The sequence below is a fragment of the Eleutherodactylus coqui genome, chromosome 4, assembly GCF_035609145.1.
Source record: "Eleutherodactylus coqui strain aEleCoq1 chromosome 4, aEleCoq1.hap1, whole genome shotgun sequence".
Lineage (NCBI taxonomy): Eukaryota > Metazoa > Chordata > Amphibia > Anura > Eleutherodactylidae > Eleutherodactylus > Eleutherodactylus coqui.
Genome location: NC_089840.1, coordinates 57,685,509 through 57,698,218, shown reverse-complemented (window position 1 = coordinate 57,698,218; position 12,710 = coordinate 57,685,509). Strand labels below are relative to the sequence as shown.

At 42.9% G+C, this 12,710-nt stretch overlaps 1 protein-coding gene across 3 annotated transcripts in view; it reads right to left on the bottom strand.

Annotated features, from left to right (window-relative positions):
- LOC136625369 (uncharacterized) overlaps nt 1-8,590 on the bottom strand; it is a 58,244-nt gene extending 49,654 nt beyond the window's left edge. For all 3 annotated transcript variants that reach the window (XR_010792539.1, XM_066599499.1, XM_066599500.1), the window contains exons 1-4: nt 8,522-8,590; nt 4,426-4,564; nt 2,424-2,566; nt 418-535 (exon numbers count right to left, since the gene is read on the bottom strand). Coding sequence is in view for 2 of the 3 variants with exons in the window: in XM_066599499.1 (XP_066455596.1) it covers nt 418-535; nt 2,424-2,566; nt 4,426-4,564; nt 8,522-8,587 (466 nt within the window). In the remaining variant the exon portion in view is untranslated. The remainder of the gene's footprint in view (nt 1-417; nt 536-2,423; nt 2,567-4,425; nt 4,565-8,521) is intronic.
- Between the last annotated feature and the right edge of the window lie 4,120 nt (nt 8,591-12,710).

The following is a 12,710-nucleotide window of genomic DNA, read 5'->3' as shown; positions in this document are numbered from 1 at the left end:
AAAGGTTTATAACTAAAGTTGAGAAGAACCTGAAACAAATAATCCATCTGTAGGTGATAGTACAATAAGTCTGTAATATCAGAGGTGCAGCGTGAAGCTCCTGGGCCTCAATGCAAAGTCTGCAACAGGGCCCCCAACTATAATGCTTCATTCATAGTACTGGGCTCCCTATATGGAGAAGAGAGGCCTTATCGGCCCCTTAAGGCTCCTTGGCCCGGGTGCAACTGCATCCCCTATAGTTACGCGCCTGGCCTGTATTGAATTTATACCACCATGAAACTGCCAAAGATAACTGAACACTTGCCTTGGTTATCTTTGGCAGTCTCATTTAAATGAATGGAGTGGCGGCACGCAGGCTTAACTGCCATTCCACTTTTTCAAGGACCTTCAGGGCACCTGTAGTTATACCATAATTACCTTTTGTGTTGGATAATTGCAATTTCCAAACCAAAGTTCTGAGTGTGAGCGGTATGGGCTGATTTAGAAGTGCATGCAATTTTACTTTCATGCTTGGTCTGTTTTCCAAAATATTGATCTAGAAGACAAAACATTATATAATATCATTATTCAATGCATCTGTTCAGATCCTAAATGTAAGAGACCCTAAATTATATATTATTTATGACTTGGTGCAAGTTGGTCCTTAAAATTTCTCTATTCAGATGACTTTTGTGATAATGTTTTAAATTGGTATCCCCAAAATGGCATCCCGTTTTCACATGCATGTCATAAAGCAGGTGTCCCGATTGGAACCCCCCTTTAAGTCCAAGGGAGGAGGACGCAGTGTATGGGCACACAGGTTCAGGGGGCAGGTGGTTGGTAGGGGTTCCGGGTGGTGGACCCCTGCTGATCTACTGTTGATTGCCATCAATGGTTCGCAACTGGACAACCCCTTTAAGGCTATTTCATGAATAAACAGCAAAGGAATACACCAAGTAATAAAAACTTTGCAAAGTTCACAAAACTGAGACTGGATTCTCTCCGTCCAGACAATGAAACTTCACAGGAAGCAGAGGCTTTTAATGGAGCTTAACTAAGGTGTGAAATGAGCTATGAATCCTCACTATGGTTTAGGTCACCACTGGTGTCATTTATCCCCCTGTTACTTATGAAACTGTAATGACTATAGCAGGTTATCTGTAATAAAGAGGGATATTACAGGTGCGTTATGTGGAATATAACATTCATTACAATAAAAAAGCAATAATCTCACAAGAGAGGACTGCTCAAGGATAGCAACTCCCTTCCCAGTAGACCTTCTACCATCCTATTATTACCGGATGAACACTCATGTGACGGCCACTGTAGGGAAATTGTCAGGCTGGCCTCGAATTCCCTCGAAAAATCTGCATATTTCCAGGGATACCAACTGATCGCCCCAAGCCCCACTCTCTCAAAGGGGTTCGGCATCTTGGCACAACCCCCTTAAGCATGTAATAATACATAAAAAATAGATCTTTCGCACAAAAAGCCAAAAGGATCTCTCTTGACTATCCAAAAAGTTTGGAGGTCTGCATCCCGTCAGTGTACATGTCATTACGTGCACAGCTGGGGCACAACAGAATCATTAAATTGTAATCATTCATTAGGCAGCCCTTGTATTATATTAATAGATACAAACTATTATGAATTAATTGTAGTAAATTTATTGATTTTAAATGCATTTGTCTGCACGATATGTGAGACAATCTGAATGCATCAGAAGCTGCCGCTGCATTAGGTGGTCTACACAGAATTTGCTTGTATTTTGCTATTCTCGAGACACTTACTTGTAGGTATGTATAGCCTTCAGGGCTTGTCTACACGGCCGTATGAGTGCAATGCTGAGAGTCTCGCAGCATTGTACTCATCGCAGCCCCTACGCTGTGCCAGCAGAAGACCTGGCATAGATCACGCATGGGCTGCGATAGGCACTGCGCATACCTGGGATTTTGGCGTCACGAACATGCGCAGTGTGACTTTTTTTTTCAAATTCTCCACTCTGTGCAGAGCAGGGCTTAGTAATAAACGCTGCCCTCTCACAGGCATTGCAAGGGGGCAGCATTTCAATACGAAGCCCTTCAAGGGCTCCGGTGAAACACAGAAAAATAGAGCATGCTGCGATTCATTTCTCCTGTGGTTTATACGCAGCATCCACTCGCAGTACCAAAGCAAGTGTGAATGGAAGAATGAAAGTCCATAGACTTTCATTGCCTTCATTCACCGTGTGTTACTAACTGGAAATTCGCGTGCGCAATACGAAGTGACAATACGCCCGTGTGAACGAGCCCTTAGCCATGTCTCTGATCTTTCACCAAAGTTCAATCATGAAATACTCATAGGGAAGTATGCATGTCCTATAGACAGTGCCAAGGGCTTCATTTTGTACAGTATGTGATTACAACTTTCCTTCTTCATTAACACGAAGAACACATTTCACTTACCACTCCATCTTGAATATGTGAAGCCACTACGTCTGACCGGCTGCTTAAGATATTACCATCTTGCTGTTCCTGAGCGACATTGCAGAGTATATTTTCTTGCAAACTGGCGCTGATACGAGCTGAAAGTTCATTATATGTAGCACCTGCAAAAAAGACAATTCTATCCATGTCTATCATGTGAAGTTTGTGGAACTTTAACAACACACATGATATCTATAAAGACGTGACTGCTAGAATTCATAACTTCTCCAGGACAGTCTGGACTTTTAATGGTCACTAAAGGCCCATTTAGACCCAACGATTCTCGCTCAAAAATCTTTTGAGAAGGAATCGTTGGGTCGAACTGCAAGGACATCGTGCAGTTTTCGTTAACAAGTTGTTCATTCATGTCTTTCAGCAAGCTGAAAGAGAACGATCAGCCTTATCAGTGCCGCGCACTGAGTTCTCAGCAGGACACCGCTGATACTATTGTTTGGTATGCTTGACAAAGACCCCAAGAGGGTCGAAACGTTGCAGTCTTGATGGAGGAATAAAAAGTATAAGAAAATTACTACGCCTTTTATGCTGCCATCGTTCTTCTACGTATATTGGATCCCGCCCAGAGAACACAGCAGAAGTACGAAGAAGACAGCGGTCCAGAAAATGAGCGATGGTTTTACTTTTAAAGATGTGTTTAAACCTAACGATTATCGCTAGAAATGGATGTGGCATCGGGGCATTTCAGTGGTTTGGTGTTTTGCTGGGTAGCATTTACATGTAAAGATAAGTGGACGATTGTATGACAGAACGGCGTGTGCATGAACCACGAAAAATATTTCAGCAAGCAACTCCCCTTTGCAGTTGAAGCATTTACTATTACGAATCTTTAGTTGGAAAAAGTAGTGAAACCAGCGGGCACCCAAAGCTAAATCCTGGATGTAGACGCCGCGACCTTAGCATGCGAAGTAAAAGATGGCGAATGTATTTTCGATGTTCTTTGTAGCTCCTGCGGTACGTCAGAACGGATGATGATTTACAAGCCAATGGTGGAGCACTAGGAGGACGTGTAAAAACACTTGCCTTGTTGTCCCGACAGCCAATCGCTGTGCCTTTTTGGACGCAAGCAAGTACGCCCCGCCAAATGATAACCCCTCCCCACGAATCACTGAATGGCTGAATGATTGTCAAACAACACTTTTATGGGGACTAAAAGTAAAGAACAAATAATGCATGTAACGATTATCCCACACTTGGGATAATCAAATGGGCCTTTAGTTTCAACTGAACTGGAAACCCCTAAAACTACCATTGAACAGTAGTGGTGATGGTTTAATGGATGTAGGTCAGTGGTTAGCACTGTTGCCTAGCTGTGCTGGCATCCTTGGTACAAATCTGATCAAGGACAACATCTGCATAGAGTTTGTATGTTCTCTTTATTTTTATTCTTCTCCTCTTCCAGAGAAGAAAGATAGGGCATGGTGGTTTAGTGGATAGCACTGTTGCCTTGCAAAGCTGGAGTACTAATATGGCCAACATCTGCATGGAGTTCATATGTCCTCTTTCTGCAGAGAATGGAGAAGTGGTTCAGTGGTCAGCACTGTTGCTTGCAGTGCTGCGTTTAAATCTGACCAAGGACAACATCTGCATGCAGATTTGAACCTAAGACTCTAGCACTGTAAGGGCTCCTGCACACTTGGGTTTTTCTTGCAGGTTTTTTTTCACGCGATATCGCTGCGGTTTTTAAAACACAATTGTCAATGGGACTTTCTAATGTTAAAAACGCATCCCAAGTTGGCGCTTTGCAATTTTTGTGTGATGCGTTTTTAACATTAGAAAGTCCCATTGACAATCGCCTGAAAAAAACGCAGTAATATCGCGTGAAAAAAACTCGCAAGAAAAACGCAAGTGTGCAGAAGCCCTAAAAGGCAACAGTGCTATCCTCTAAGCCACCATGGTCTGGTGCCTGTGAGAAGGGGGCCTTAGCATATAGTGTTAATGATAATTAGCCAACCATTCACAATACCTGACTTTAGAGCTTTGGCTGCTTTATCCAGAACAAAAATCTTTTCTGTTTCGGACAGGTCATTGAAGAAGTTGATGTTGTTTTCAGTCATCTGCTGTTGTACGGCTTCATATAGTCTAACTGTAAATTCCTTCCACTCCTATCAATGCAGAAATACAAAAAAAGAAAACAAATTCATTGAACCCTATTACTAATTTAAATGGGAAAATCCAAAATGTAAGTGTACAGGGTCCCTTTACCCAATCAAGTCATTACTGCATAGTATGAAGCATTATGCTGTGCCCATTGTGCTGCTGTAAATCCCATTTACTTGCATTAGGCCACATTTACACATGTGCATTTGTGTGTGTAATACGCAGTGAATAGAACCCATTAATTTCAATGAGTTCGTTCACATGTGCATATTTTTCTTGCATATTTTGGTCATGCAAAATAAACAAAGCAGCATGCTCTATTTTCCTGCATATTTGTGAACCAGAAGTCTCCATATAAGTCAATGGTGATCTGTAAATGCAAGCAAAATACACTAGGAGATGCGTGTAAGGACCCTTTTACACGGGACAAACTGTTGGGCAAATGATACCTGATCAAACTAATGAGCCATTTTATCTAGTGCGTCATTGTTTGCCACAAGCAACTGCACATGTCAATGGGAAGATGGAACAATACCTCTAGCAGCGCCACCTATTGGAAGGCAGCATTCCTGCAAGTCAATGTAAGACTCTTTATACAAGCCTTGTAACAATGACTGGGAATTGTAAGCCAAAGCCAGAAACAATGACTGGCTTACAATTTCCAGTCATTGTTATAAGACTTGCTTAAAGAGTCTAAGATTGACTTGCAGGAATGCTGCTTTCCAATAGGTGGCACTGCAGAGGTATTGTTCCATCTGCTCATTTGCATATTTCCCAGAGGACCATGGATGGCCTTATAAGTCTTCTCACATATCTTCTAGATGCTCTTCTTAAGGAGTGTGATACCCTTCCTGACCCAATGTACATGCCTTGCTTGCGCAAAAAATGCAACAAAATACGACAATGCTCAGCAAAAAAGCATTGTTCGTTCAAAAAGAAAAAAAAAAGCTACATTGATGTTCTCTAATACACATTCGCTCCTGTGAATCTGGCCATATAGTCTGTTTTAGTTGCAGAAATCCGTACCATACACATGAATAGCGTTTCTACAGCTGTCATTCATTGAATGGCTGAGTACTGCCTCTGATTGGTCACAGCGCTCAGCCAATGAGAGGCAGCGCTTTCAGGAGGCCAGAAGAAATGCTTCAGAAGAGTGCCAGGGAGAAGATGCGCCGGAGGTCCGACAGCGCTGATAGGTGATGTATATTTATTTTTTATTTTTTACAGCAGCTGGGGATTACCTTCAGGGAAGGGCTTATATTTAAAGCCCTTCCCTGAAAATTCCTGCAGGGGTTGCCTGCATCCCATTGCTTTCAACGGGGTGGCAGCAGCGCCGGCCCCACTGAAAGCAATAGGAGAACACTGCGGTCCTCTGCCATAGCTGTCACAGCTGTGGCAGAGGATTGCGATCTTCTCTGTATGTTTTCAATGGGTCTGGCGCCGCTGCCACCGGTCCCATTGACAGCAAGGGGAAACCCCTGGATGTGACAGCATCCAGGGGTTTCATATTCAAGGAATCCCCTGCTGCAGCTGTCACAGCCGTAGCGCTGGCCCCATTGGAAGCAATGATCATGGAGCTTCGGTCACGTGCATTTTGAACATCCGTGGAGTGCATTTTTTTTGCGCACATAGGCGAGCAAGAAAAATCGATCGTCTGACTGAGCCCTAATATAGTATTTTTATTACTATACTATGAAAGACAGCTTATGATAAATATACGAGGATTAGATGCACATACACTATCCCTGTACAGTAAGGAGCAGGAACACCTATGCAACTCCTCCATTTAACAACAGTTCAATACTTAAAGGGATTTTCCAGGCAAAACACTATTGATAACCTATCATCAGAATAGGTCCTCAATAATCAATCGCCTGTGGTCCACCACTTGGGATCTCCGCTGGTCAGCTGAGCAGATGCCCGCCGTCAGTGTTGCTACACACAGGGGTCGGAGCGAAAGCTGCTGCTTCGACCCCTGTGCAGTGGCTGGTGTTTGTAACTGCAAGCTGGGGTCTCACTGAAGTGAAAATGTAAGATGCCCCTGCAGTTACAAGCCCCAGCCACTACACTGGGGGCGGAGTAGCAACATCCGCTTTGACCCTTGTGTGTAGCAACACCTACTCAGCTGGTTGGCTGGGATTTTAAGCAATGATCGGTTGATCAACTATTGATGACCTATCCTGAAGATAGCTCATCAATAGTATTTTCCTGGAAAAGCCCTTTAAAATGTGTTATCTGCCCTACACAAAACCATCAGGGTATATTATAAAGGTACCATGAGAACTTTTCACCTATTCGCACATTTCTTCTAAAATCTTGTTTTACACCAAGGTATTAATCGTTAGGATAAAATAGCATTAATATAAATTCCACGTAATATGCCAAGTCACTGCATTGCCCAACTTGACTTTAGTTGTCTTGGCTTCTTCTAGGAGCAGCTAAAGACTATGAACACCATTGGGGTCATTTTTTTCACAAATGCATGGTATTTTGGGCTGAAAAAGATTTTTTGGCAATAGATGAGCTCACTGTTATCAGTGAACAGCATTCTGCAGTTTGCTATACACTGTGATACATATGAGCTGCAGAAGACAAAGTGTTAGTCACAGCTGAGGACCCCAAGGTGACGCTTAGCACTATGTAGTGCAGAGAGAAAGTGGAAGAGTTACGCGACTACTGAGTGCTCCCTAGCACAGCAGAGCTGTAGGGTCCTAGCAGACCCAGATCAGCTCTGTTAGTGACTACTGTCACTACAGGGGGATGTTTTCCCTGTAACTGAGTCTCCTATGGGGGCTACTCCTATGGATGTCCTAGCTACAGTGGAATAGTATGGAATAAAAAAAAAAAAACGATGTGAATGACCCCCAGAGGTCTTATATGATTTCATGGCAGTCAAAAAAGTAGTTACAAAGATAGGTTTAAAAAATTGCAGAATAAAATTAAAATATATGTATAAAAAAGAAAAAGACATACCGCCTCCACCAACCAAAACCTATATAAATTACATATAAAAATGTCTGAAATTAAATGAGGAACCCATTCCTGTGCTTTATTTTAGGGTAAATATACTCATTTTAAAAATAAACAACTATACATTTTAAAATACTTTGTTTTACCTTTTTACCCCTAATAAAACTAAACAGCAGAAAAAATTCAGTAAAAAAAGCTATAAAAAATAGCCCTATATGTCACGGGGGAAAAAACGCAGCAAAAATAATTCTGGTAGCTGAAGAAAAAAAATAGGGCAGTAAAACCAGCACATGGGTAAAATGCCTAAATAGTGCCTGGTCCTTTAGGGGTTAAGCAATGTTGTATGGATAGACATCTCCGGAGGTGTAACTGGAAGCTCCTGGATCCCAGTGTAAAAGTTGTAAGAGTGCTCCTCAACTGTAACATAATGTCATTTAAAGCACCAGCTTCATCACACTATAATATATGTTATATTACGCCTATTGGAATCCTTCATGCCATAATAAATCATTCTGATTGCTGTGGAATATATGGCTTTATATTATATTTGTATTAGCTAGCTGACTATTGTGGCCCATTATTGCATCAGACCCCAGGCCCACTAGCACCCTGATCGGCCCATCTGACCTGGGTCAACAAGTACCGTCAGGCTCACTGCTCATGTGATAATGGATGACCTTCAGAACAATCCGAACAAATGCTAAAAAGGTTGCTTCATTACATTAGTAGATTTCTCTCCCTGCTCTAGCCATATAACCCTATGATAACATTATACAGTGATGGCTTTTATTTCGGTTGTTCTTTGCTCAGTATGTTATGGCCAGCAGCCCGCCTCTATATATAAATCATATTATTGTATATTTCTGGGATAGTTTCAGGAAAATGACAGAATTCCACGTCAATCCCATTTGTGTTAGGACCCGGGGACATCTCCAAACATTCACTGATGATGTAGGAATCTGCAGTTTGTCGGTTCACAGAGACTCCTTTACCTGTAGATTCTGGATCTGTAACCTTGTTTGTTCCAGCCACAAGAGACTCGCCGCTCCCGCCGCCATGCCTTCCCCTGATTTGTATATTACCAGAACAGAAGTTGCTACAACAAACTATGCAAAGCTGCAGGGGACAGACAGGTATGCAGGACGAGTACCTGGGCTTACTAGTAAGGACTCACTAAAGATTAACTCCTTATTAGCCTTGCATGCAGTGTTTATACATTTGGGGCTGCAGATAAGCCCTGTGTTGCTCCCCATTTACTTTTAAAAACAGTATTATATAATTGCTAATGTGTCAACCTCATAATCCATTTATTACAATCAACTGACAGATAAGGATCTGCACACGTTTCTGTTAGAAAATTCCATTTTTTTTATTCCGTGATGGAACAGAAGAATGAAAAATAGCAGTTTGCTGGATTTGGCAGATGACGGAAATCATTGATGCCATCCATTTTCTGTCACGGTTGTCATCATTTGACTCGAAAAAAATAGTGCAGCATGCCCTTTTTTCCAGTATTTGCCAAGGAAAGCAGGGCAACACAAAAAAATTGCTCACATCCATGTAGGATGAAATAAATGTTACTAACACAAGACCACAGACAGAAATTATTTATAAACATAAGAACCGCTAAGTATATATATATATATATATATATAATATATATATATATATACACACACACACACATATGAGGGGGTACCCAAAAGAAACAAGACTTCTGGTGGGCAGGGTGTTACTAGTACCGGCTTCTGTCTCTAGGTGCATGGCTGCAGAACCCTTCTGACGCGGTATGCCAGCCAATGTTGCTGGGGAAGGTTGCGATCGGCTCCATGATATTTTTCATCAAAAACTGCTTGACACTTGGCGCTCTGTGAGAAAACAGGTGAGTGGTTCTACCATCATGGCAACACACCTGCCTACACAACGCTGAGTGTTAGGCAATTTTTGTCAAAAATGGTATGACATCCTTGCCTCACCCTCCATATTCGCGTTGAGCAGTGGAAAGGAAACACAATTTCACATCTGTTCATTTTTCGTATGAATCAGCCGTCACAAGATAGCTGAAAAACTATATACATTTATTTATATTAAATCTCACATAGTGCAGCCATCAAAGGCACAAGGACTTAAAGTCCATATAGTGAAAGTATATAAAGTGCATACTACAGAAGAAATAAAATAAATAACCAATATCATGATATGTAAATCAATAACAAAGTAAATGAGCTTCTGCAGAAAGAACAAAAGGTATTCTAAGGGTGGTTTCACATCTGTGACGGAATGTCCGGCCGGAGGTTCCGTCTCTGATGTGGCTGAAAATACAGCCTTTCAAAAGCCGTCCAGCTGGGCGGAAAGTGGGCGGTCCCCAAAGCTGTTTGGTTCCACCCAGAGCCGGAGCCATGTAGCCAAAGGGATTGCTCTTTTCTGTCCACCAAACAGAGCATGAAAGCAGAATCCCCAGTGCAGATGTGAGAGCACCCTTAGATAATATGGCATCAACTCCAGAGCACATTGGTTTAAGACTGGCATTTGAAATGCTAGTTTAAAGGTACCTTTACATGGGATGACTGTTGGATACATAAGCGCCTGACAGCTGTCCCACTGACTTTTGCTCCTGCGCTCTCACATGGGAACGCCAGTTGTTCATTGAATGGAGGTGGAGTACACCAGAGATCTCTTCTGGCCACCCACCTCCTCCATTCACTGCAAGCAGGCAGTCGTTCATAGATGAATGACTGTCCGTTAACACAGGCCAATAATCACTGGATTTTTCAGGGAACTAAAAACCAAGCAACTCTGACAGGTGAAAAAAAAAAGTTGCGTGTTCGATTCTTGCCCATTTTCACGGATAAGAGTATTCATGCAGTGTCTGTGGCTCTGAAAAAATCAAACAGCATAAAGATGGAGTCCCCGTGCTCTCTTATTTTTTTTGCTTCCAAATTTTGATCTCGTCAGTGGCTGTGTGAATAAACCCTAAGTAGAGAGAAATCCTTAAAAAGTAGAAATAATATGATACGGTTATAAATCTAATTGTTGCAAGCTATCTTCAAAACCTGATTGACTAAGCAAGTGCTAATGATGAGGGCCACTAGGAGACCCACAACAACTCTGCTGCAACGGAGGTGGAGGAGAACGTGCCTAGAAGTCTTGTATACAGGGATCTATAGTGGGAGAGGATTAGTATTCTCATCCTGCTACACACAATGTTAAATTGGATACATTTTTCTTGTTTCTTCTCTTTAGAAGTTGCCACAAACTTGTTCTGCAAACAAGAAATGACAATTTCCTAGAATTTGCAAAAATGCCACTAGAAAAGAGCAAGGACCTTTAGATGCAACATGAATACGCTTTGAAGAGCTCTTCTGTCTACATTCAGCTATTTCTGACAAGCGCTGATAGCACCAACAGTATTTTGACCTTTAAACTAATATGTTTTCTTGCTAAGACTTGAGATGTTTATGCTGCTGTTACGACAAATTAATTATTTTACAGAATCGTCTTTCACGCTGAACTTTTGCTGCTCTTGTTGAGCAACTATTTTAGTATAATTTAGGTCAGTGATCCCTCAAGTTACAATATTTTCAGCATATAATGGTCTTTCCTGGGACATTGTAACTTGAAAGCAGCCACAGGTTACAATTAGAGATGAGCGAACGTACTCGGATAAGCACTACTCGTCCGAGTAATGTGCTTTATCCGAGTATCGCTGTGCTCGTCTTGAAAGATTCGGGGAGCGCCGCGGAGCGGGGAGCTGCAGGGGAGAGCCGGGAGGAACGGAGGGGAGATCTTTCTCTCCTTCTCTCCCGTCCGCTCTCCCCTGCTCCCCGCCGCAACTCACCTGTCAGCAGCGGCACTCCCCGAATCTTTCAAGACGAGCACAGCGGTACTCGGATAAAGCACATTACTCGGACGAGTAGTGCTTATCCGAGTACGTTCGCTCATCTCTAGTTACAATGTCACAGGCAATCCGGATCTGCAGCATATATAGTTTGTTGGAAAATGGAGCTAATCAGCAGGGACATTTCACAGGTATAACGCCTGTATTACTGCACTGCATGTACTGATTGGCTGTTTAGTAGCGCCTCTCAAAAGTACAGTGCAGTATTACATGTATTTTGTTCCTTTCTACATGTGCCAGGATGAGCTGCCCCTTGGCATCAGGTGAGGCGGCTCCATGTTGTCTTCCCGATACACTGTGTACTGTACAGACCCTGAAGAAGCTGCTGTCCTCATAATAGAAAGTGATTTATAGCTGCAAGCAGCTATTTCTCAGTGCTATATGTAATGCCCCATTTACATCGGTCGAGCTGTCGGGCAAATGATGCCCTGCAGCTTGTCCAGTAGTGCTTTCTCCTGCGCTATTACACAGCAGCGAGTATCGATGGCATTGCTGAAAATTGGGCAGTGTATATGGATAAGTTGCTGGCACTGCATGGGGCAGCTGTGGCATGCAGGGTATGTGGGTATGTTGCTGGCGCTGTATGGGGCAGCTGTGATGGGCATTATGTATGTATATTTTGCTGGCACTGTATGGGGCATCTGTGGGGGGCAGTATGTGTTGTATGTTGGCACTGTATGGGGCAGCTGTGATGGGCAGTGTATATAGATATGTTATTGGCACTGTATGGGGCAGCTGTGATGGGCAGTGTATATGGGTATGTTATTGGCACTGTATGGGGCAGTTGTGGGGGGCAGTGAATATCGTATGATGGCACTGTATGGGGTAGCTGTTATGGACAGTGTATATGGGTATGTTATTGGCACTATATGGAGCAGCTGCGGGGGGCAGTGTATATGGGTATGTTGTTGGCACTGTATGGAGCAGCTGTGGGGGTAGTGTATGTGGTATGTTGGCACCGTATGGGGCAGCTGTGGTGGGCAGTGTATATGGGTATGTTGTTGGCACTATATGGGACAGCTGTGCTGGGCAGTGTATATGGGTATGTTTTTGGCACTGTATGGAGCAGCTGTGGGGGTAGTGTATGTGGTATGTTGGCGCTGTATGGGGCGGCTGTGGCGAGCAGTGTATATGAGTATGTTGTTGGCACTGTATGGGACAGCTGTGCTGGGCAGTGTATATGGGTATGTTATTGGCACTGTATGGGGTAGCTGTGGGGATAGTGTGTGTTATGTTGGCACTATGGGACAGCTGTTATGGGCAGTGTATATTGGTATGTTGTT